The following is a 23,684-nucleotide window of genomic DNA, read 5'->3' as shown; positions in this document are numbered from 1 at the left end:
TCTGCTTTATTGACTATGCCAAAGCCTTTGACTGTGTGGATCACAATAAACTGTGGAAAATTCTGAAAGAGATGGGAATACCAGACTACCTGACCTGCCTCTTGAGAAACCTGTATGCACGTCAGAAAGCAACAGTTAGAACTGGACATGGAACAACAGACTGGTTCCAAATAGGAAAAGGAGTACGTCAAGGCTGTATATTGTCACCCTGCTTATTTAACTTATATGCAGAGTACATCATGAGAAACACTGGGCTGAAGAAGCACAAGCTGGAATCAAGCTTGTTGGGAGAAATATCAATAACCTCAGATATGCAGATGACACCACCCTTATGGCAGAAAGTGAAGAGGAACTAAAAAGCCTCTTGATGAAAGTGAAAGACGAGAGTGAAAAAATTGGCTTAAAGCTCAACATTCAGAAAATGAAGATCATGGCATCCGGTCCCATCATTTCATGGGGAATAGATGGGGAAACAGTGGAAATAGTGGCAAACTTTATTTTTTTGGGCTCCAAAATCACTGCAGTTGGTAACTGCAGCCATGAAATAAAAAGACGCTTACTCCTTGGAAGAAAAGTTATGACCAACCTAGATAGCATATTGAAAAGCAGAGACATTACTTTGCCAACAAAGGTCCGTCTAGTCAAAGCCGTGGTTTTTCCAGTGGTCATGTATGGTTGTGAGAGTTGGACTGTGAAGAAAGCTGAGCGCTGAAGAATTGATGCTTTTGAACTGTGGTGTTGGAGAAGACTCTTGAGAGTCCCTTGGACTGCAAGGATATCCAACCAGTCCATTCTGAAGGAGATCAGCCCTGGGATTTCTTTGGAAGGAATGATGCTGAAGCTGAAACTCCAATACTTTGGCCACCTCACGTGAAGAGTTGACTCATTGGAAAAGACTCATGCTGGGAGGGATTGGGGGCAGGAGGAGAAGGGGACGACAGAGGATGAGATGGCTGGATGGCATCACTGAGTGTGGATGGACGTGAGTCTGAGTGAACTCCGGGAGTTGGTGATGGACAGGGAGGCCTGGCGTGCTGCGATTCATGGGGTCGCAAAGAGTCAGACACGACTGAGCGACTGAACTGAACTGAATGTCTTAGTATTATACATAATAAAAGGAACATGATAGGCATATTTGCTTTATACCTAAGGAATTATTGCTTAACAGTGTGTTCAGTCATGTATTTACTAAGGTTACTAACAATTTATGTTTGGCTGTACAACATAATGTGTATTTAATATGCATTATATTTTACTTACTGTAAGCACACCATTATAGAAGGATGGACTATGAAATTTACCAGTCTACCAGTCCTTCATACATATACTGGCTTATAAATACCAAAATGTAAAAATTAATTTTTGTCTTTCTAAATTCTAATTTAAAAAATTCTTTTCCCACATATTACAAAAATTTAATTCAGATTTTTTGAGGGGAACTTTTAAAATCCCGTCAATACTGAGATATTGTTTTGATTACTTTAGTTCATCAATGTTTGTCATTAGGGTTAATTAAAGATCACAATATTAATCTGCAACTATAATTAGAAACTAACAGTGCCACCTAAAATCAAAGTTTACTACTGAAGATAAGTCTGGGAGTTTTAAACGGTTTTTGTCTTATTTGCCTATATTTTTTTTAGTTCAAATTGGAATGTATATGTACTAACGGTGCTGAGTGGATGCAATTGCTTTTGTTACTAAAAAGTGATGACAGAAATACTTATTGGTCTTTTTGTAAATGAAACCAGGTTCTCTATATTATTTGTCATTGTGAGACTAATAAGCATTGTACCGAAATACAGTAGTTCTTTATCCGGATACCTGATTATTAAAAGGTCATGTATACATAACACAGTAAGTTGAAATTTAGAGAAACTTTGTGTAAAACATTTTCTAATATTTACTTATTTAATAGAATTAATTCTTCTACTATACATTTTGGACTTGTTTAAATTTTGCTTTCTTAGATGTATTTGTTGTTTTATGACTTAGAGAAAGAACTTTCGGAATGAAATCATGCCTGAAATTTTTCTTATGTGTTTCAGATGAGGATGCCATCTGTTCATTTTGTGGTAGAGAATGATGGGGAAGTTGAATGATAAAAGTATTTTAAAATGTTAAGGCTCTAACTTGAGCTACTAAGTGATCTATTTCTTTTCTTTGCCAAATAATGTAATATAGTCTGTTTTAGTGTCAGTTACTTGAAGGGAATAAATTATCCTCATGTTGAAAGGTAAAAGAAAAGGCAATACCTGTGTGTATCTTGGTGTCTCATTTTTATTCCTGATCAGTAGTAGCATTACTGCTGTGCCATTTAATTATACTGTTATTTTTTTGAAGACCTAATTTGTATGTTGCCACAAATGCAGAATAGATGAGAAAATCTGGCATGACTGTGAATGTTCTGTTGTGTTCTTTTCTTAATTGTTTTTAACATGCAGTTAGGATAATTTGTTGTCAATGTGTTTATGGCTTACCACAGAATAATAGGTAAAATTAACTCCCAACATTTTATCATGGTTCGTGTTGTGCATTTCCCCATCAATTATATTATTTAATTTGTAAATCTGATCTCTAAAAATGCACCCAGAGACAGTTGAGATTCTTCAGCACTTCATCGAATAAAGGGGTATTAGTAAATGTGAAAGAGACTAGTAGCAGAGTAACCTTAAAAGGGGCCACCCTGGGAATTTAATGAGCTACACTGTCATTCAGAATTCATTCAACGAATATTTATTGAGTCCCTACTGCATTGCCAGGCGTGGTGCTAGGTACTGAAAATACGAAAGTAATTAAGACAGTCCTTGACCTCAAGCTGCTACTTAAGCAGAGGCCAGATAACCACTCCATCAGGAGTTTCGTAGAGGAAATTCAGACATTTGCTAGAGGACTGCACTAGATGGTCTTAAAGGTAGGTTTTTTTTAAGAACCCCCTCCTCTGGGTCTCTTCGTGGGTAGGTGCAAGAATAGGAAACAAAGATCAGAAACAAGAGAGGGATGGGTGTTTAAATAGAAACGAATGTGCTAACAGTTATTTAAGGTGGCATTTGAAGTTTAGAGATGTCATAAAAGCAAAACTATACTGAGTTTGGATTATGAATAAAAAAGTAAAACTTATACAAACTTACCAAGCTACAGAATTTTGAAATGAACATGATCAAAATTGAGTCAGATTTGAAGTCAAGATCTTTGGCTGAAGAAGTTTAGAATTTTGTTATTCTGAAGATTTAAAATCCCAGCTATCCATAATAGGAAAAACTTTTAAATATAAATAACAATTTTAATAGTTTTAATTAAAAAAATCTGGAAACAGTTGATTTCTTGGGCAGTAGAACATCCAGGATGTCTCAGATATAAAACTGATGGAAAGTGGAGCTTTCTTTATTTTCTAAATAATGAATTTAACAAATGACCTCTAAAAAGGAATTTCTCATTTAATTTGAGCTGATCTTATATTTCATTGATTTGTTAGAATGAGCTTTTTGTTCATTAACACCTCTCTTATTTCAGTGTTAGGGTGAAAAATGTTCTGCCTAAATGAGTTTTCTGGATAATGAAACTACTCTTCTCAGCACTGTGTCTTTTTTAAAAACTTTAACCTTTTTTAAAATCTAAAATGTCAAATACTTTTCAGTCTGAGTGTATGTATGAATATGTGTGTATATGGTATACTACTTATAAATATTGACTATAACTATGTCATATTGACTCAAGACTTCTTAAATATTAGATACTCTTTTGGAATAAGGATAGGGAACAGTTGAGATATATTGTTTTTCCTAGCCTATGTATAAGAAAGCCCTCAGCTTGCCTTGCTTTTTGAATCAGTTTTTGTGTTTGTGTCTTGTAATTCTTCTCTCTCTTTAGGCTATCAGCTGGCACCTGGTATCTGTCATTTAGTATTTCTGTTGCCAGTAGTCAGTTCCCCTTCTAATTTATGATAGAACTAAGCTATAGGCTGAGAAACTATGTAAATAAATGATTGTTGTATTTTATAAATAAGCAGTTGATTTTGCCCTAGATCCTGAACTTCTTTAGAACACTTGACCAGGATTGTGAAGTTTTAAAACAAATTCTACTCTGTATATAGAGTCTGGAGGCCCTCACTGAATACTCACCTCTTAAATCCTTTCAAAATATTATTCTTTTCCCTATAGTCTTATGGCCTTGTTAGTCTTTTAAATTCTTTGCCCAGTAATTCTTAACAAAATGTTGATCTCCCAATATGTGTATGTAGGGGGAGGGGAGACATGTAAAACAAACCAAATGAGGAAGTTAGTAACCACAGGTTATTTATTCTTTCTCAGTTTCTGAGCCTCAGTTTTCTGATCTGTAAAGTGGAGATAATTGTACCTACTTAATAAGCTATTTGTTAGAATTAAGCAGGATATAAAGTTCTTATCATGAACTTTGAGGTAGCCAGTTACCCTCTCCTTTTCCTTTATTTACAAGGCTAAAAAAGAGCTTTTCATATTTATGATAAAATGTGGTTTACTGATAAGTGTTAGCAGACACAGTGGTTTCAAAATTTGGCAAAGTATTGCTGTAGGATGTTATCTAATTTAGTATGCTGAGAAATACTATAGGGATGGAGGGGGTAGGTTATAGCTGATATAGTAGCAAGAAGAGTCAAAACTTATCAATGCTGTACATTTGTAGAGTACTATTATTTAAAATGGATTTTTAACACAGATTCCATAAGTATGATATTTGATGAAATCATTTCTGGTAGTCCATGTTAATATACATGCTGAAGCTGTTCTTGTGATGAGGTAGTTGATGTCCCTTTGAGTTTTAAGTGACTAGACCTGGTATTTTAAAGGAAGACTGCCCTATTCGAAGATGATTCTTGAATTACATAATTCTTTACTAGTCAGTGTTCTCCAGAGGCAGCCTACAGCTCTGTCGAATACGCATCTAAGATTAACCATCATATCTTCCTTCAATAAACTTCTCCACTTACACATTTTTCTACAGATAGATACACCGCCAGGAATGGAATTGCAGTCATGGTATCCAGTTATAAAACAGGAAGGTGACCATGTCTCTCAGACACATTCATTTTTACATCCCAGGTGAGTGGGTATTAGCTTGTTCGTTCCTTCATTCAATATCTATACAGCAGGTGCTTTTCTAGGCTCTGGGAATTCATTATATCATTTTAGGGTTTTTTTTTTTTTTTTTGCTAATCCAGGGAATGAATTCGAATAGGTTGAATATTTGAATTAACTTTTTTTGTATGTTTCTATGTTTTTTCCTGGAAATATGTTATTTCCTTTTTGCCCTAAAGTGGAAAATATGAAAGTTTAAAAATTTTCCTTACTTCCCTTCAAGAGGTAAACCAACTCTCCAAGAGTGCAGTGTGCAACTTTGATTTTTTAAAGTGAACCTTTTTTGGAACTTAGAGGTTTTCATAGTAGTCGCACCCCTCAAAATCAATGTTCATATTTTCAATAAAAATGCACCTTAGATTATAAACTTTTTATTTAAAAAACCTAAACTTTTATTTGCTGCTGTAGATAAAAGCAGCATTTATCTCCTCAAGCACAGTTATGGAGACTCTCAATCTTACTTACATTTATATAGTTCCTTCTATTCCTTTTACATTTGAAATAAACTTTGGAGCAGTATTAAACCTGTCAGTTTTCTTAGCAGGATACTGAGTTTTCGCCCTCAGAATTCATGTAATTGGTCAAGAGGGACAATGTAGATGTCCTGTACAAAGAAAATGTAATATAAGAGGAGATTATTTAGAACTTAGAGGATGAAGTGTTAGGTCACTTAAATGGTTGCATCTTTTGGCTAAAGGTTAAGCAGATTATAGTTAATCATATGGTACTTAAATATCTAGCTCAAATTTGTTCCATGTCTCTCAGATAATCTCTTGCACAATTTTATGTGAGTTTTGAGCAAAATTGGTATTGGTGGTTATCCCTTTGATCTTAGTTTTGCTTGATTTTATTATTGCTGTTTTATCAAATTAAGTAGGAAATATCAAAGTATTTTCAGAAGGTTGCTTGGTGGAGTCTGATCCAAGGAGGAGAGCCCAGTAGCTGGGCGTTGTTCAGAACACTGATTGTTTTCTTGAAAAGGGAGAAGGGCCTTGGAAGCTGTTCGTTGGGGCTGCAGTGAATCAGGCCATAGCCATGCAGTGTGGCCTGAATCAGCCTCACTATAGCAAAGAGCAAGGACTCCTTGCTTTGGAGGGGTGGCTCACAGGGAAATGGTCCTCCAGAATATCATGTAGTCTGTTTTCTTTTGGCATAAACATTACCTACTGAGGGTTGTTGAACTGCTCTGTAAAGTACTTCATGGTTTTAGTTCTCATGAGGTTTTGAGGGAAGGAAAACTGATTTTCTTTTCAGTGAGTATCTTTTTACTGTTTAGAAACTACTTTTGGAAAATAACAGAAATATCCTCATAGTTTTGCTCTTTGCTCAACTACTTACTGACATTTTCAAGAATTCTTTTCTAAGACCCTTATTTTCTGAATTGTTGTGTTATCTGTTTTGGTTAAAAAAAATTGTTTAACTATAGAAATTGATGTTAATATGTTTTTACCTAAATGTAATATGAACTTATTTTTTGTTTTCAGCTACTACTTATACATGTGTGATAAAGTGGTTGCACCAAATGTGTCACTTACTTCAGCTGTACCTCAGTCTAAAGAGGTCACAAAGACAGAGGCAAGCAAATCTATACCAAGACAGTCAGAGAAGCCTCACAGTAGTGGGAAACATCAAAAAATAGTGTCTTATCCAGATGTCTCACTGGAGGAACAAGAGAAAATGGATCTAAAAGCAAGTAAAGAATTATATAGCCACCTAGGTAAGGATTCAGAAATTACCTTTTTAAAATCATGTCGCTAATCAACATATTTATTCAGCATTTTCAAAAAGAGGGTTTCTTTTAATAAGAGAATTTTCCAGATAAATGAAGCTTATTTCTTAAAAAAATACAAAATACCTTTCAAACTTGTGAAGTCTGGGAAGATCCCACATGCTGGGGAATAGCTAAGCCCGTGGCCACAGCTGTTGAGCGTGTGCTCTAGATCCCAGGAGCTGCAGTTGCTGAAGCCCGCACGCCCTATAGCCAGTGCTCTGCGAGAAGGGAAACGACAGCAATGAGAAGCCTGCACGCCGCAATGAAGAGTAGCCTCAACTAGAGAAAAGGCCGTCTAGCAACGAAGAGCCAGCACAATAGATAGCCAAAAATAGATTAATAGAGTTATCTTTAAAAAGTATATGATAATCTGTAAACATATTGAATAATTATGTTGTACACCTGGAACTAACAGGATACTGTTAATCAACTATGCTTCAATTAAAAAGAGAAAGAAGTGTACTAAGTGTAGTTAGGTATAGGACTCAGAGACATTAAGTTGTGGAATAAGCAAGGATTGAAAATGAATAGCTGTAGGAGCCAGGCAGATGGCATAAATGCAGAATGCTGGCTGGACATTTAAAAAAAAAGTGCATAGTTACAGTGCCTTTTAAAATATGGTGGACCAAACAAGATATGTCTGCTCACATGCTGCCTGTGTTACCCTCTCTGTAGCTGCAGAGTTTTGCCTACAGCTTAGGCAAATGTAACAGTTCAGCTTTCTCAGAGCAGTGGAAGAGTCCTTTGGTTATGTAATTGTTTTCATAGATAGTTGCGATTCTTTGGGGGGAGTTTGTGCTTTAATTTTGAGATTTTCCTTGGATTTAAGTATGGCAAAGAATAATTAGTAACATACCTTTATACCATGTTTGTATTACATTTCCTAAAGTATTCTAGAGGCTTTGAAAAAATTGTTGAGGTGTAATTCATATACCATAAAATTCATCCTTTTAGACTGTACAATTGAGTGGTTTTTAGTAAATTCATGAAGTTGTGTAATGATCACAGTTAATTTCAGAACATTTCATGATCCTTAAAAGAAATCCTATAATCCAGAAGTTACTCTTCATTCTCCCCTTTTACCAGCCTCTAATCTGTTTTCTGTTTTTATGGATTTGCCTGTTCTAGGCATTTCATATAAAATGATTGTACAGCATGTGGCCTTCTGTTGCCTGGCTTCTTCCACTAAGGATGTTTTCTCAGTAGATGTTATAGCATGTATGAGCACTTCTTCCCTGTTTATGGCTTAGTAACTTTCTGTTTTGTGGATGGATAAGACCCTGTTTTGTTTATCAATTCATCAGCTGATGGACATTTGGATATGTCCACATTTGGCTGTTACGACTAATGCTGTTATGAACACTTAAGCACAAGTTTTAATGTGAACATATGTTTTAATTTCTCTTGGCTATATATTTAGGAGTGTAATTGATGGGTCATATGGTAACTCTATGTTTAATATCTTGAGGGACTGCCAAACTGTTTTTCAAAGCAACCATACCATTTTCATTTCTAGCAACGGTCTCTGAGGTTTCCAGTTCCTGCACATCTTTGCCAACAGTTGTCATTGTTTGTCTTTTGAGGAGAGCCATCCTCGTGGTTGTAAAGTGATATCTCATAGTTTTGATTTGCAGTTCTCCAAGTTGACTAATGGTACTGAATATCTTTTCATGGTTTTTTTGGACACTGCAAATCTCTCTCTTCTTTTTAATATTTGTTTTACTTATTTGGCTGTGCCAGGTCTTCGTTGTGGCACATAGGTAGGATCTTTAGTTGCATGCGCACTCTCAGTTGCAGCATGTGGACTCTAGTCCTCTGACCAGCGATTGAATCCAGGTCCCCTGCATTAGGAGTGCAGAGTCTTAGCCACTGGACCACCAGGGAAGTCTGCATTGCAAATCTTTGGAGAAGTACCTGTTGAGATCCTTCGCCTATTTTTAAATTGGGTTGTCTCTTTATTACTGAGTTGTAAGAGTTACGTGTACATTCTGGGTACTAGAGCCTTACCAGATAGAGGATTTGCCATTGTGTCAGTTGTCTTCACTTTCTTGGTAGTGTCCTTTGAAACACAGAAGTTTTAAATTCAGATGAAGTCCAGTTTGTTGCTACTTTGATTGCTTACTTTAGGTGTCATGTCTAAGAAATGATTGCCTAATCCAGTTAAGAATTTTAGCTTTAAGTTTAAGTCTGTGATCCATTTTTAATTAATTTTTATATAATATGTAAAGTTCAATCTCAATCGTATATTTTTAATTAATTTTTATATAAGATGTGAAGTTCAACCTCAATCGTATATAGATACAGTTGTCCCAACACGGTTGAAAAAGCTAGTTACTCTTTGAATTGTTTTGGCCCCCTTGTTAAAAACCAGTTGCCTGTAAAAGTATATGTTTATTTCTGGATTCACTCTTTATGTCCGTACAACACACAGTTTTGATTTCTGTAGCTTAATAACAAGCTTTGCCATTGGAGATTGTGAGTCCTCCAACTTTGTTTTTCTTTTTCAAGATTACTTTGGCTATCTTGGTTTCCTTTTATTTCCATGTGAGTTTTAGGATCAGTTTGCCAAATTGTGCCACACAGCCAGGTGAAATTTTGATAGGGTCTGCATTGAAAAAGTAGATCAGTTTGAGACTACCATTTATAACAAAAATAGCATGACTGGGTGGCTTATTCCATAGACACTTACCCTTTCACTGTTCTAGAGGCTGGGAAGTCTTAAGATCAAGGCCCTAGTGGATTTGGTCTAGCAAGGGTTTGCCTCCTGGTTCATAGATGGCCGTCTTTTCATTATGTACCCAAATTGTGGGAGAGCTCTCTGGAGTCTCTTTTATAAGCGCATAAATCCCATCAAGGGGTCTCTACCCTTATGAGCTAATTCTCTCCTAAAGGTTTCATTTCCAAATACCATCACATTGGGGGTTAGGATTTCAGCATAGGAATTTTGGAGATCATGATACATCTTAATGATATTAAGTCTTCCAATCTATGAACATAGGATTCCTTTCCATTTATTTAGGTCTTTTATTTCTTTCAATGATATTTTATAGTTTCTGTTGTATAAGTTTTATACTACTTTTGTTAAGTTTATTCCTAAGTATCTTTATTATTTTTTTATTTGGTTATAAATGAAATTGTTTTCTTAATTTCATTTATGGATCATTTTAGTGACTTTTGACAGAGTGGTATTTATACTTTGTTACTTCTTTTTTGCCTTTGAAGATCCATCAGTCTCGAATAATTCTACCAGCAAAAAGAAACCTGAGTCTGCCACTTGCAGCTTAGTCAGAGACACAAGCAAATCAGGAACTGACTGTGATGTTGCAGCTTCATCTCCATTTCTTGTCAAAGATGTCACTTGTGAGGACGATAAGGGAAAAATCATGGAAGAAGTAGTGAGAACTTACGTAAAACAACAGGAAAAACTGAACTCAGTTTTACAGAAGAAGCAACAACTTCAGATGGTAAAACTGTTATTTAAATGATAGTCCATTGTGAAAAAATACTTTTGCATATTCTTCAAGATAAGATGCTGTAAATGTTTTAATATTGTTCAGTTTTATACTTATAAGAAATATTAATATACTTTTAAATTTTTAGAGAAAATAGTTTTTAAGATAGCTACTTATGTATAGAATTGATATGACACCTCAGTTTTGTAATAGATACTTTCTGTCCTGTTTTTTTCTGAATTGAAAGATTTAATGTGATAGAAATAAAGTAAAAATTATATTGTGACTCTTTAAATTACAGGAAGTTGAAATGTTGAGTAGTTCAAAAGCTATGAAGGAACTTACTGAAGAACAGCAGAATTTACAGAAAGAGCTTGAATCTTTGCAGAATGAACATGCTCAAAGAATGGAAGAATTTCATGTTGAACAGAAAGACTTAGAGAAAAAACTAGAGCAGGTAATGAAGCAAAAATGTACCTGTGACTCAAATTTAGAAAAAGATAAAGAGGCTGAATATGCAGCACAGGTAAGAATTACACAGTTTGTATAGTGTTGCCTTTTCAATGTGGAAATTGAAGCTGTTACTTTAATTTCATTAAAGAAATTACTTTTTGTTAACTTGTTTCATTTAGGCTAGACTTCAAAATAGATAATTCTGTTAAACACAATTTTATGCTATATCATTCAAGATGATTGTTTGGATCTTAGTTGTTGCATTACTTTAAATTTTTATTGGATTTCTATAGTTTAGTTGTCCTAATTGCTAATCTCTAGCTATCTGAGTATCAATGTTATTTTAATGTAATACATGGGCTTTCAAATCAATGGCTTAACAAACATAAACTGTTGCCTACTATGTTCATAAGCCTTGGGGCAAAAGTGGATAGTAGCTCACAACTTGGGAAAGATGAACAAATAACTCCTAATCTGATCATGCTGTGGTAACAGGTATGCCAGAGTATAAGGCATAATGAAAGTGTTCTAAGTGTTCAGTTCCCTTGACCCTTTGTTTTGCCCTCATTTTAAGGTCATTTCAAAGTCAGATTAATAGTATTGGATATTCAAGAGATTATAATATGCATGAAATAGTTCATGTTTGCAAAAATGATTTGCAAGTAGGTCTTTGCCATGATGTGAGAAGTAATGGAAAACCAAAACTGAATGGAAAACTGACACAGTCTTCTAAATCACACAGCTGGCAGAACTGAGACAGAGACTGGACCATGCTGAGGCTGATAGGCAAGAACTCCAAGACGAACTCAGACAGGAACGGGAGGCAAGGCAGAAGTTAGAGAAGATGATAAAAGAGCTAAAGCTGCAAATTTTGAAATCATCAAAGACTGCTAAAGAATAGAAACCTTCAAAGAAATCCATCTGTGTGTTCCCAACAGGGTTTATTTTTATTTGTTTGTTTACTTTGGTAAATGGATTCTGAACAATTTATCTGCATGAAATAACGGCATTCTATCCATTTGTAGATCAGAGAAAGTGAAGAGATTATATATTAGTATATAAATTTTTACATTTTCCAAATGAATGAAAATGTATGTTCCTTTGTACTTTTCCTTTCAACCAGCTTCAAACCAATACTTTGCAGTTTCAACTATTAGATATGATGCCTATATTTCTAATGCAGTTTAACGATTGCATACTTTTTAAAAGCTGCATTGTGTGATGGAAAATAGTTTTGATCAATTTTGTTATCCATATTTTAGACTCAATTTTAGATACAATGGTGGCTTCATATTTCATATATAGAGCTACTCAAGGAGTTGTCCATTTTTTTCATTAACAATCTCCTTTCTAAGTTGAAAGTATACTCATTATTCATCTTGTGGCATGAATTTCCACCAGTTCCTTTCTATTTAATGTCTCCTAAGAGACATTTTGTCAGTAGAGGAATTTCATTGATGAAGTTATAGCACACCCCAAGGGAAAAGATAACATGCTTTCTTATACACTGCTGTTAAACTCAAGAACCAGTTATAATTAGATTTTCTGTTTAAATGTGGTTATATTTAGAGAAAGTTTTTTATGCAGCAACTTTAGAAGAGGGAATAAAATGTCATAATTTTTGAACTTTTGTTTATGTTGTTAATAGTGTTGTGAAAATATTAATGTACTTGAGAAAAACTGATACCATTGATGTACATCGGTTTCTATAAAATCCATAATCCTCCTGTACAGTTTTTATATGTAGTTGTGGGTCTTACTGAAATTTATATAATGGATTTGTTTTCCTTTAAATTGTAAGATATTAAACACTTTGAAGGTTATTTTGGACTTTTGTATGTTTAAATGTTAAGTCTTACCAAATGTGCATGAATGGACCATTTTCAATTATTATTTAATATCAAAATCAGGAATTTACAGTCAACTAGTAGTGTATGATAGATTAATATAGGGAAGTTTACTTATCTGCTAGATAGTTTTTAGAAGACAGAAATTCCATAGTTTGGGGAGGGACAACTTCTTCTGCACTTTTTTTTTGCACAGAAAAGTCTATCATTAATGGCAAACTTCATGTTAGTTAATTCTTGGCTTAAAAGATCCTAGGTAAAATTCTTAGTATGCATTTTTTAAAAGAAAGTTTCCTGAAGCTACCATTAATTGACATGATTATCCCATGAATTTAATTTTTATATTCTTGTGTATGGTACTATATGAAATTACTTGAGAGCTAAATTTATTTTATAAATCAGCTAAAGTTAAGGTTATTTACTCTTCCCATCATAGACAGTAGATGCTTGGTATAGAACTTCAAAAGTAAGTAGGTTATCATTTAGCCAGTTATTTTCATATTTTGCTTAATGGTACTGATATAGCCTAAAAGAATTTTTGTACTTCCCAAAGTATAGTTTCTTTACTAAAGTATCATCTAAATGTGTATTTTCTATTTTCCATTTAAGTTTTACTGTGTTAACTCTGCAATTTAATTGGTCAGTCCTTGGAATCTCCTTAAGGAAGAACACATGTTAAAATGACATACAGGAATAAATATTAAAAATGACATATGCTTCTAATACTTTTTATTTGCCTTTATCATCTGGAGAAAGAAAAACACAAAGATATGACACAGTTTCGTTTTAGTTATGGGTTAGTTGCGTCACAGCTAAACTTTTGGGGAGGTAAAACTCAAGTCTGTATAATTTATTTTTCTATTTCACTCAAAATCTACTTATGTTATTTAGTTAAAATGATAAGCTATTGAAGTTTCAACTCAAAGACATCTAAAATAATTTGTTTAATCATTAAAATATGTTTTTAAAAATTCTGAGCATTGCTTTAATCACCTTTAAATTATCATAAGCTCTTAATTTATTAGCTTTGAATAAAGAACTATTTTTTCTAGTCCTTCACATAAGGGAAACTTGCCACATGAAATTGTATAGTCTTCATTTTTCAGAAGATACATTAATGTGCCATCAGTTTCTAACTTCTTTGAAAATAGTGTTTTGTTTTTTTTTAAGCCAATTGTAAATAGTATGCCTATTCTAGATAAAAGCAATTTTAAGTTAAACTGTACCACATAGCTTGAAAGTATAGAGACTTTGTAATACTTTACAAGTGGCCTCTGCTAAAAATATCTTATCCATATAATTATTATTCTTTGCATGCTCATTTTGTGTGTTGGTTGTTAGCTTAAAGTTTGTTTTAATGTTAACTTTTGTGTGCCAACTCATCAGGCAAACATATTTTCCCTCAGACTTCATAATATTTTTCTTTTTAGGAAAAATATAAAAATATTTACTTTCAAAAGCTGTGTTAAAGGAATGACATATCAGAAGTGCTAGAGCATCTTTAAAAGGAAGAAAAGATAGAATATTAGTTGACTGGGTGATGAGTTGATGTTAAATTTGAATGATGATAGTTTCTGTATTCTAAACTTGATGAGAAAAGGGTACCAAATCTATTGTAAAACCTGCTGTTATTGAGGAAGCTCTGAACAACCCTGGTTTCACAAATAACACTTTGAAAGAATTTGACCAATAATGTAAGTTTGGCTTGTGCTTTAGTTTTGTAAGGCATACTCTTTTGCTTGAATTTCTGTGTCCAGGAGAGTTTGGATGTTTTATGGTTCTTGAACTAATTTTATAATATATTTAATATATTACCAGTTGAGATATAAAATATAAAACTTGTACATATTGAATTAAAAACCAGTTGCTAAAGTAGGTGTAGTAGACTGAGTACAGTGATACTTGCAGGTTACCCATATGTTCTAGAAGTCATGACAGAACGACCGATTCATTTACACGTCTTTGGTTTCTGTTTGAAGGAAAGTGAAATGATAAAGAAATTTGAGCAATATAATACATGCTCAAAGTTATTTCCCTATGAGGAGTAGTAAAGCTGGTGCTGAAGATTTTTGACCAGTTTCTAAAGTTTTCTTCTCAATGACTTATGTTTTGATTGCTTAGGGAAGAATCCTTACTTTTATTTGCTCTTATGCATTTAATCCACACGACAACATATTACAGATTAATAGAATGAAAAGTTGTGCTCATACTGTACATTTATTTCTGTGCTTAAAACTACTTGTTAGTTTTTATTGAAGCTGCCAGCAATAAGGGACACATTACTGCTGTACCATACATTGTGAGATTGAATAAACAGCTTAAATTTTTTTCCTGGCGTAAGACACTTAAGCATTTCCATTATTGGAAGGAATTTGTATGGGTATTCTATATTGCATCTTGTTTAAAAGGACAGTGTTTTTTGTTTTTTTTTTTTGTAAAATCCATTTTAAATGGCTTCTAAACTACTTAATGCAATTTGGAGCCTGTTTTTTTTAGTGAGAGTAGTAAATGTTTTATATAGTGCTACTGTGTTTGAATTAAAGAGAACAAATGTAAAAACTGAAATTAAAAAATTAGGCCTAGAAAACAAAATAGTGTATTAAGTTAGTTGAATGTAAAAGAAATTTATAAGATTTTTTTCCTTTAATATAGATACCTCACTTGAAAATAAAGCACAGCATACTTAAAGTAGTTATAGTTTTTAAAAAAAATCCTACTAAAAGAATTGCTAAATCTTGAACAACTCTTGGGAAGAATTGTAGTTTGGGAGAAATAAAATATACTTGCTTTTAACCATCCTGTTAGAAATATTTATTTATCCTGATAATTTTAAGCCAACACAGTAGTCTTAAATTATTTCTGAATTTCTAATCTGTGAAAGCAGTAAATGAAAGATCTGTCGTGCAACTGTTGAAACAAATTGTTGACTACATTGACCATAATTCAATTTAAAATCTTGCCAATGATGTACAGTTTTATGGTTAAAATTGCTGTGGTTGGTTGCATTACATGACACACAAAACTGTCCTCTACCTCACGTGAAATAAGTATTTTATATGGTTTTACTATAAAACAAGACTCATCTATCTGGTCACTTAGTTTACAAATTTTGGATTATATTTATTGAAACATGACATACTGTGCTCTTAGCTTATACCTCAATTGTATTTTGTGCTGTTTTCCATTTTCATGCCTTGTAAATAACTTGTATAGATTGTGGATCAAATTCCAAATAAAAACTTTTAATGCCAGTGAAATTGATTTAAGCCTTCTTGGTATCCTGTGTGAACTCAACTTTCTTGTTTCTTAAGATTGACATTTTCTCCTTTGGTTCTTTTAAAGTCTATTCATTACATAGCAAGTGACTAGAAACGTTTTAAAAATAGTAAAATGTGAAATTCTGTGTGATTTTGTTTTATTATGTTGGCCATACTGCACGACATCTGGGACTCAAGTTCCCTGACCGGGGATCTAACCCTTGTACCCTGCATTGGAAGTACGGAGTCTTAACTAGTGGACTGCCAGCGAAGTCCCCTATGTGATGAACATATCAGCATTTTGTGTTTATTCTTGCTTTAACATCCTTTCCTCACCTCCACCTCAGGTATTAGTTATCAGTTACTATATAACATTATTTTAAAAGCTAGAAGCTTTAAGTATCACATGTAACTGAGGGGCTGAAGTCCAGGAGCAGGTTGGATGAATGTGATGGCTCTTGTAAGGGTACTTGTATGGTGTTACCTGGGGCTGAAGGTGAATGAGAGCTTGACAGCTCTGATATGCTTCCCAGCTCACTCACAGGGCCATTGATGGACAGGAGCTCAGTTCCCACTGTAAGAACCTGTCCATGAAGCTCTTCAAGTCTGGTGAGTGACATCTCTCAACTGATTGATCCAAAGGAGGGAAAGAGTGATGCCACAGTTTCGTTTATGATCTAGACTTTCAAGTCATCACTCTTGCTTTATGCAGTTTGTTAGAAGTCAGTCACAAAGTACAGCCCATACTCAGTTGGAGGAGATTATACAAGGGTATGAACCCCAGGGATCGTTGAGGACTTAAGAGTCTGGTTACCATTCCTTCAAATATTTTTGTGTATGGCAAAATGTACGTATCATTAATTTTACCATTTAACCATTTTAAAGTGTAATTCAGTGGCATTAAGTACATTCACAGTGTTGTGTAATTATCATCCCCTATCCAAAACTTCTTAACTATCCCAAACAGAAGCTCTGTACCTGTTATACAGTGACCCCCTATTCCCCCTCCCTCCAGCCCTTGATATCCTCTATTCTATTTCCTATCTCTGAATTTGCCTATTATAGGCAATCCACATATGCAAGTGGAATAAAAATATTTATCCTTCTGTTTCTCATTTAGCGTGTTTCACTTAGCATAATGTTTTCAAGGTGTATCATGTAGCATGTATCAATTTCATTCCTTTTTATGGCTTTATAATATACCATTGTATCTATATACAACTGGAAGAATGTCTATCCAGCTTCTTTGCCCATTTTTAAACTGGGTTGTTTTTTTGTTGTTGAGTTGTAAGGATTCTTTATATGTTAAGGATATTAATTCCTTATCAGGTATACAATTTGAAAATATTTTCTCCCATTCTTTTAAAAAATACATTTATGTGTCTATTTGGCTGCACTGATCTAGTTGTGGCATGCAGGGTCTAGTTCCCTGACCCCATGACCCCTGTGTTGGGAGTGTGGAGTTCTGGCCACTGGACCACCAGGGAAGTCCCTCTCCCATTCTTGGGGTTGTCTCTTCACTCTCAGTAGTGTCCTTAAGTTTGATCAAATTCATTTTATCTATTTTTTCTTTTGTTGTCTGTACTTTTGGTGTTATATCCAAGAAATCATTGCCAAATCCAATGTTGTGAAGATTTCTCCCGGTGTTTTCTTCTGAGAGTTTATATTTTTAGTTCTTATTGGACTTGTGTTAGTTTCCATTTCAGATTGTCTATTGCCAATGTTTAGAAAATGCAATTGATTTTGGGGTGTTGATTCTGTATTCTGGAACTTTACTAAATTTTTTTATTAGCTAACTCTGTGTGTGTGTGTGTGTGTGTGTGTGTGTGTGTGTGTGTGTGTGTAACCTTTAGGGTTTTCTGTGTGTAAGATCACATCACTTGGTGGTGGTTTAGTGGTGGTGGGCTTCCCTGATGGCTCAATCAATAAAGAATCCATCTGCAATGCAGGAGATGTGTGTTTGATCTTTGTGTTGGGAAGAGCCCCTGGAGAAGGAAATGGCAACCCACTCCAGTATTCTTGCCTGAAAAATCCCATGGACAGAGGAGCCTGGCAGGCTACTGTCCATGGGGTCAGAAGAATTGGGCACAACTTAGTGATTAAAACCACCACTACCCAGATCACATCACTTGGGAATAGAGATAATTTTACTTCTTCCTTTCCAATTTGGATGCTTTTTTGTTTCATTCTCTTGGCTAATTGCTCCAACTAGAACTTCAATGCTATGTTGAATAGAAGTGGTGAAAGCAGGCATCCTTGTTTTTGCTCTTGTCTTAGAGGGAATGCTTTCAGTCTTTTACTTCTGAGTATGTTGTTGGCTGTGGTTTTTTCATATATGGTCTATATCATCTTGAAGAAGCTCCCTTTTATACTGAGTTGAATTTTTTTTTCTTTAAATGATGAAATGGCACTAAATTTTGTCAAAAGTTTTTTTTGTATCAGTGGAGATGATAATGTAGTTTTCCCCTTCATTTTATTCTTGTGATTTAGTACATTGCTTGGTTTTCATAAATTGAACTGTCTTTTGCATTCTAAGAATAAATCTCACTTGTTCATGGTGTATAGTCATTTTAATGTGTTGTTATTTATTTGAAATAATTTAACACAGCATTCTATAAATTTAAGGTGCACAACAAGTTCATTTCGTACGTTTATGTGTAGCCTAATCTTCTTTAGGCTATATATAGCCTAAAATTCTTCAAGAGATGGGAGTACCAGACCACTTTACCTGCCTCCTGAGAAATCTGTGTGTAGGTCAAGAAGCAACAGTTAGAACCGGACATGGAAAAACGCACTGGTTCCAAACTGAGAAGGGAATACGTCAAGGCTGTATATTGTCATCCTACTTATTTAATTTGTATTCAGAGGACAACATGAGAAATGCTGGGCTGAATGAAGCATAAGCTAGAATCAAGATTGCAGAGAGAAATAATAATCTCAGATATCCAGATAATACCACCCTTACGGCAGAAAGCAAAGAGGAACTACAGAACGTCTTGATGAACGTGAAAGAGGAGAGTGAAAAAGCTGGCTTAAAACAACATTCAGAAAATTAAGATCATGGCATCAGGTCCCATCACTTCATGGCAAATAGATGGGGAAACAATGGAAACAGTGACAGACTATTCTTGGGCTCCAAAATCACTTCAGATGGTGACTGCAGCCATGAAAATAAAAGATGCTTGCTCCTTGGAAGAAAATCAACCTAGACAGCATATTCAAAAGCAGAGACATTACTTTGTCGACAAACGTCCGTCTAGTCAAAGCTGTGGTTTTTCCAGTAGTCATGTATGGATGTGAGAGTTGGACCATAAAGAAAGGTGAGTGCTGAAGAACTGATGTTTTTGAACTGTGGTGTTGGAGAAGTTTCTTGAAAGTAGTCCTTTAGACTGCAAGGATATCACACCAGTCAATTGTAACAGAAATCAGTCCTGATTATTCACTGGAAGGACTGATGCTGAAGCTGAAGCTTGAATATCTTGGCCACCTGATGTGAAGAACTAACCCATTAGAAAAGATCTTATGCTGGGAAAGATTGAAGGCAGGAGGAGAAGGGGATGACAGAGGATGAGATGGTTGGATGGCATCACTGGGTCAATGAACATGAATTTGAGCAAGCTCCAGGAGCTGGTGATGGATAGGGAGGCCTGGCATGCTGCAGTCCATGGGGTTGCAAAGAGTCGGACACGACTGAGTGAGTGAACTGAATACGCTGCATTTGGTTTGTTAAATTCATGGATGTTTGTAGCAAGTCACAAGGGATCCTGGCCTGTAGTTTTTTGTTTGCTGATTACTTTGTAGTGTCTTTGTTGTTGCGTGCTTGCATGTTCAGTTGCTTCACTCCTGTCTGACTCTGCAACCTTATGGGCTGTACCCTGCCAGGCTCCTCTGACCAGGGGATTCTCCAGGCGAGAACAGTGGAGTGGGTTGCCATCCCCTCCTCCAGGGCATCTTCTCAACCTAGGGATCAAACCTGCATCTCCTGCTGCAGGTAGATTCTTTACCTCTGAGCCACTGGGGAAGCCCCATCTTTGTTGTTGGTATTAAGTTAATCCTGCATCATAAAGTGAGCTAGAAATTGTTCTCTCTGTTTTGATTTTTTTGGAAGAGTAGAACTCACCGATGAAGCCATCTGGTCCTAGGCTTTGCTCTGTTGGGAGCTTTTGATTGCTGATTTAATCTCCTTAGTAGTTATAGGTTTATCTGTCTCCTGTTTCTTCATGAGTCGCTTTGAATAGTTCATTTGTTTCTAGGAATTTGTCAGTTTCATCTAGTTTATCTAATTTGATGGCATACAGTTGTTCATAGCATCCTCAAAATCCTTTTATTTCTGTAAAATAGTTTAAAATGTTCCTATTTTCATTTCTGATTTTAGGAATTTGAGTCTTTATTTTCCCCTTAGTCAGTATAGGTAAGGGTTTGTTAATTTTGTTGATCTTTTCAAAGAAAAAACTGGATTTTTATTGATTTTCTTTTTATAGTTTTTACTTTATTTCCACTCTAATCTGTATTATTTCCTTCTACTAGTTTTGAGTTTAGTTTGCTTTGTTTTTTAGGTTCTCAGAGTTTGAGATCTTTTTTTAATGGATGCTTTTTCAGCTATAAATTTCCATCTAAGAAAATAAAAATAGTTACAAACCAAAATTGCAATAATAATAATTGCAAAAAAAAGCAATAATTGCTTTTATATTTGTCCATGTATTCACCTTCACTGGAGATCTTTATTTCTCCTTACTTCTTTAAGTTACTGTCTAGTATAATGTCTACTGTATCCCTTTATTTCAGTTTCAAGGATTCCCGTTAACATTTCTTGTAAGCTTGGTCTAGTGGTAGTCGGTTTTTGGTTTTTTGCGCATGTGCGTTAGTTGCTCAGTCGTGTCTGACTCTTTGCAACCCCATGGACTGTAGCCCTCCAGGATCCTCTGTCCATGGGATTCTCCAGGCAAGAATATCTGGCAGTGTCTTAATTTTTCTTTCATTTTGGAAGGACAGTTTTGCCATATATAAATTTCTTGTTGAAAAGTTTTTCTTTTGGCATTTTACATCATTCCACTGACTTCTAGTCTTCAAGGTTTTGGCTGAGCCACTGTTCGTGATCTTACTGAGAATTCCTTATTCATGATATCATGTTTCTCTAGCTGCTTTCAGGATTCTCCCTTTATCTGTATCTGTCAACTGATTATAATGTGTCTTGGTGTTGGAGTTTACCTTATGTGCAATACATTAAGCTTGTTAGATTTGTAGATTTTAAGTATTTTGTCATATCTGCACTATTTCTTCAAATAATCTGCCGTTTTCTCTCTTCTTCTAGGACTCCCATAATTTTTCAGAATTTGGCTTATTTTTAGAATTTCTATTCTTTTACTGATATTCTTATTTTGTTCATAAATTATTTTCCTGATTTCCTTTCTTTTTTTGTCCACATTTTCCTTTAGCTTTTTGAGCATGTTGAATACCCTTGTTATGAAGTCTTTGTCTAACAAGTCCAACGTCTGGACTTTTATGAGGGTGGTTTCTGTCAGTTCGTTTGCTCTTTGTAAAGAATTATATATTTCTCTTTTTTTGTATGCCTTATGATTTTTTGTTATTGAAAATTAAGCATTTGACAACTATAATGTGGTAATTGGAAATCAGATTTTCCTTCTTCCTGAAGGTTTGCTGTTTTTTTTTAAAATTATTTTTGCAGTAGGCTGTGATAGTCCACTTGCTTTGAGATTTTTCCACACTATTTTGCAAAGACTATTCCTGATTGTGTGTGCTCATGAAAGTGTCTCTTCCTTTAGCTCATGTTCAGCTAATGTTTTGACAGAGTTCCTTGAATGCCAGGAGCTAAACAAACAAAACAATAACAAAAACTCACGAAACAAAAAAGCAGAAAATACAAGATCTAACTACTTCTCTCAGCCTGCAGTTTGGCTCTATAAGATGCTCCTTCAGTACTTAAGTAGGCTTGCTCTGAACCTAGGAATCAGTCCAAAGTGAAAACTTAGGTACTCTTAAGATTTTTCTGGGTATGCATCTTGCTTGGGCTTTCTAAATTCCCCATCTTATAGACAGCTATTTTTGAATGTTCTAATTTCCCAGAGAATCTCATCCTAACTTACCCTCCAGTTCTTAGACAGTCTATTGGTTGTTTACATCTGTAATATTTTGTCCCAGGCATCTGAGTCTGTAGTTCACCTTGCATCTTTTACAAGCAGTACCCACTGCTCTTTCCATGTAAGTACCAAGTTAGGCAAATTGAAGATAAGAGTCTTGTGTTGGTAGTACAAGGATTCCCCAGAGAGGTCAGATCAGATGTACATGATGGTTTTCAAATAAGGTCTGCTCTGCTCCCTTGTTCAGGGGAGGAACTAGCAACAGGGCTGCTGCTGCGCTGGGATAGAAAGGTGAAAAAAAGTTTAAGTTGCTCAGTCATGTCTGACTGTTTGCGACCCCATGGACCCACCAGTTTCCTCAGTCCATGGGATTCTCCAGACAAGAGTACTGGCGTAGGTTGCCATGCCCTTCTCCAGGGGATCTTCCTGACCCAGGGTCCAGCCTGGGTCTCCTGCATTACAGGCGGACTTTTCCTTTGATCTGAGCCATCAGGGAAGCCCGAGGAAGGTGAAAGTGTGAATAAAAATGCCCCAAACTTTCCTATCATTTTGAAGGTGGCTTTTCTTGTTTGGGTGTTTGCTTGGTTGCTATAAACATTTGACTGTTTTCCAGAGCAACAACAAAGTTGGTCCTGACATTTTCTTGTCTTTCTCATTCTCTCTCAAAGGGGCTTCCCTTGTGGCTCAGATGGTAAAGCGTCTGCCTGCAATGCAGGAGACCAGGTTCAATCCCTGGGTCGGGAAGATCCCCTGGAGAAGGAAATGGCAACCGACTCCAGTACTCTTGCCTAGAAAAGTCTACCAGGCTCCTCAATCCATAGAGTTACAAAGAGTTGGACACGACTGAGCGACTTCACTTTTCTTTCTCTCTCTTTGGATCTTTTTGTGGGAGAATGAGAGCTTGGAGTTTCCTAGTTGATCGTTTTTCTTACCACTCATCTATTTAGCCACAGTCTTTTTATAACTTGATCTTGCAAGTGATACACTATCACTTCTGTCTTGTGCTGTTCATACAGACTCACCCTGGAACAATGTGGGCGAACTGCACAAGAGTGTGAATCCTAGGAGGTGGGGATCACTGGGCATCATCTTGGAGGTTGCTTACCACAGGCTAGGGCCAGAACTTTCCTCCAAAGTGATTTGGGTTGAGGCCACAGCGTTTTAGACATTCAAACTAGAACTTTGGTTTGGAAAGCTTTAAGAGAAGGTGTTTAACTCAGATGAAAATGATTACTGTTTGCCTGGCCTGACGCTGATACCCTGCTAGATGTTGGACTTCCTAGAATGAGCCAGGCACAGCTTTGGCCTTTGAGGAACTCCCAGACAGCTGGATAGCAGAATGACTCAGTGCTATACAGAGGGCTAGGGAAACATGAGAAGCAGACTTCACTCAACCTGGGGTCAGGAACGTTCCAGTTCCAGATGACACCTGGACAGAACTTAGAAGTGAACTGGAGAGAGAGGGAGCTGTGGCGGTGTTGGAGAGCATTCTAGGTAGAAAGAACTGTGTGAGGATAGGTTGGAGGCTAGTAATGAATGCCATATTAAGAAAGTGAAAGGAAGTGTTAGCTGCTCAGTCGTGTCCGACTCTGTGACCCCATGGATTATAGCCTGCCAGGCTCCTCTCTCCATGGAATTCTCCAGGTAAGAATACTGGAGTGGGTTGCCATTCCCTTCTCCAGGATATCTTCC

At 35.6% G+C, this 23,684-nt stretch overlaps 1 protein-coding gene across 2 annotated transcripts in view; it reads left to right on the top strand.

The window, feature by feature from the left end:
- The window catches only part of SKIL (SKI like proto-oncogene), a 28,444-nt gene extending 12,550 nt beyond the window's left edge, over positions 1-15,894 (top strand). The window contains exons 3-7 of one of the 2 annotated variants that reach the window (XM_018047866.1): positions 4,981-5,078; positions 6,599-6,831; positions 10,108-10,349; positions 10,639-10,794; positions 11,533-15,894. In XM_018047866.1, coding sequence (XP_017903355.1) covers positions 4,981-5,078; positions 6,599-6,831; positions 10,108-10,349; positions 10,639-10,794; positions 11,533-11,691 — 888 coding nt within the window. In that variant the 3' untranslated portion in view covers positions 11,692-15,894. Of the gene's footprint in view, positions 1-4,980; positions 5,079-6,598; positions 6,832-10,107; positions 10,350-10,638; positions 10,864-11,532 lie in introns of both variants that reach the window. The other variant, XM_018047860.1, reaches the window with a different exon arrangement.

Source organism: Capra hircus, chromosome 1 (assembly GCF_001704415.2).
Source record: "Capra hircus breed San Clemente chromosome 1, ASM170441v1, whole genome shotgun sequence".
Taxonomy (NCBI): domain Eukaryota; kingdom Metazoa; phylum Chordata; class Mammalia; order Artiodactyla; family Bovidae; genus Capra; species Capra hircus.
Note: the sequence above shows the minus strand (reverse complement) of the source record. Positions and strands in the feature narration are given on the sequence as shown.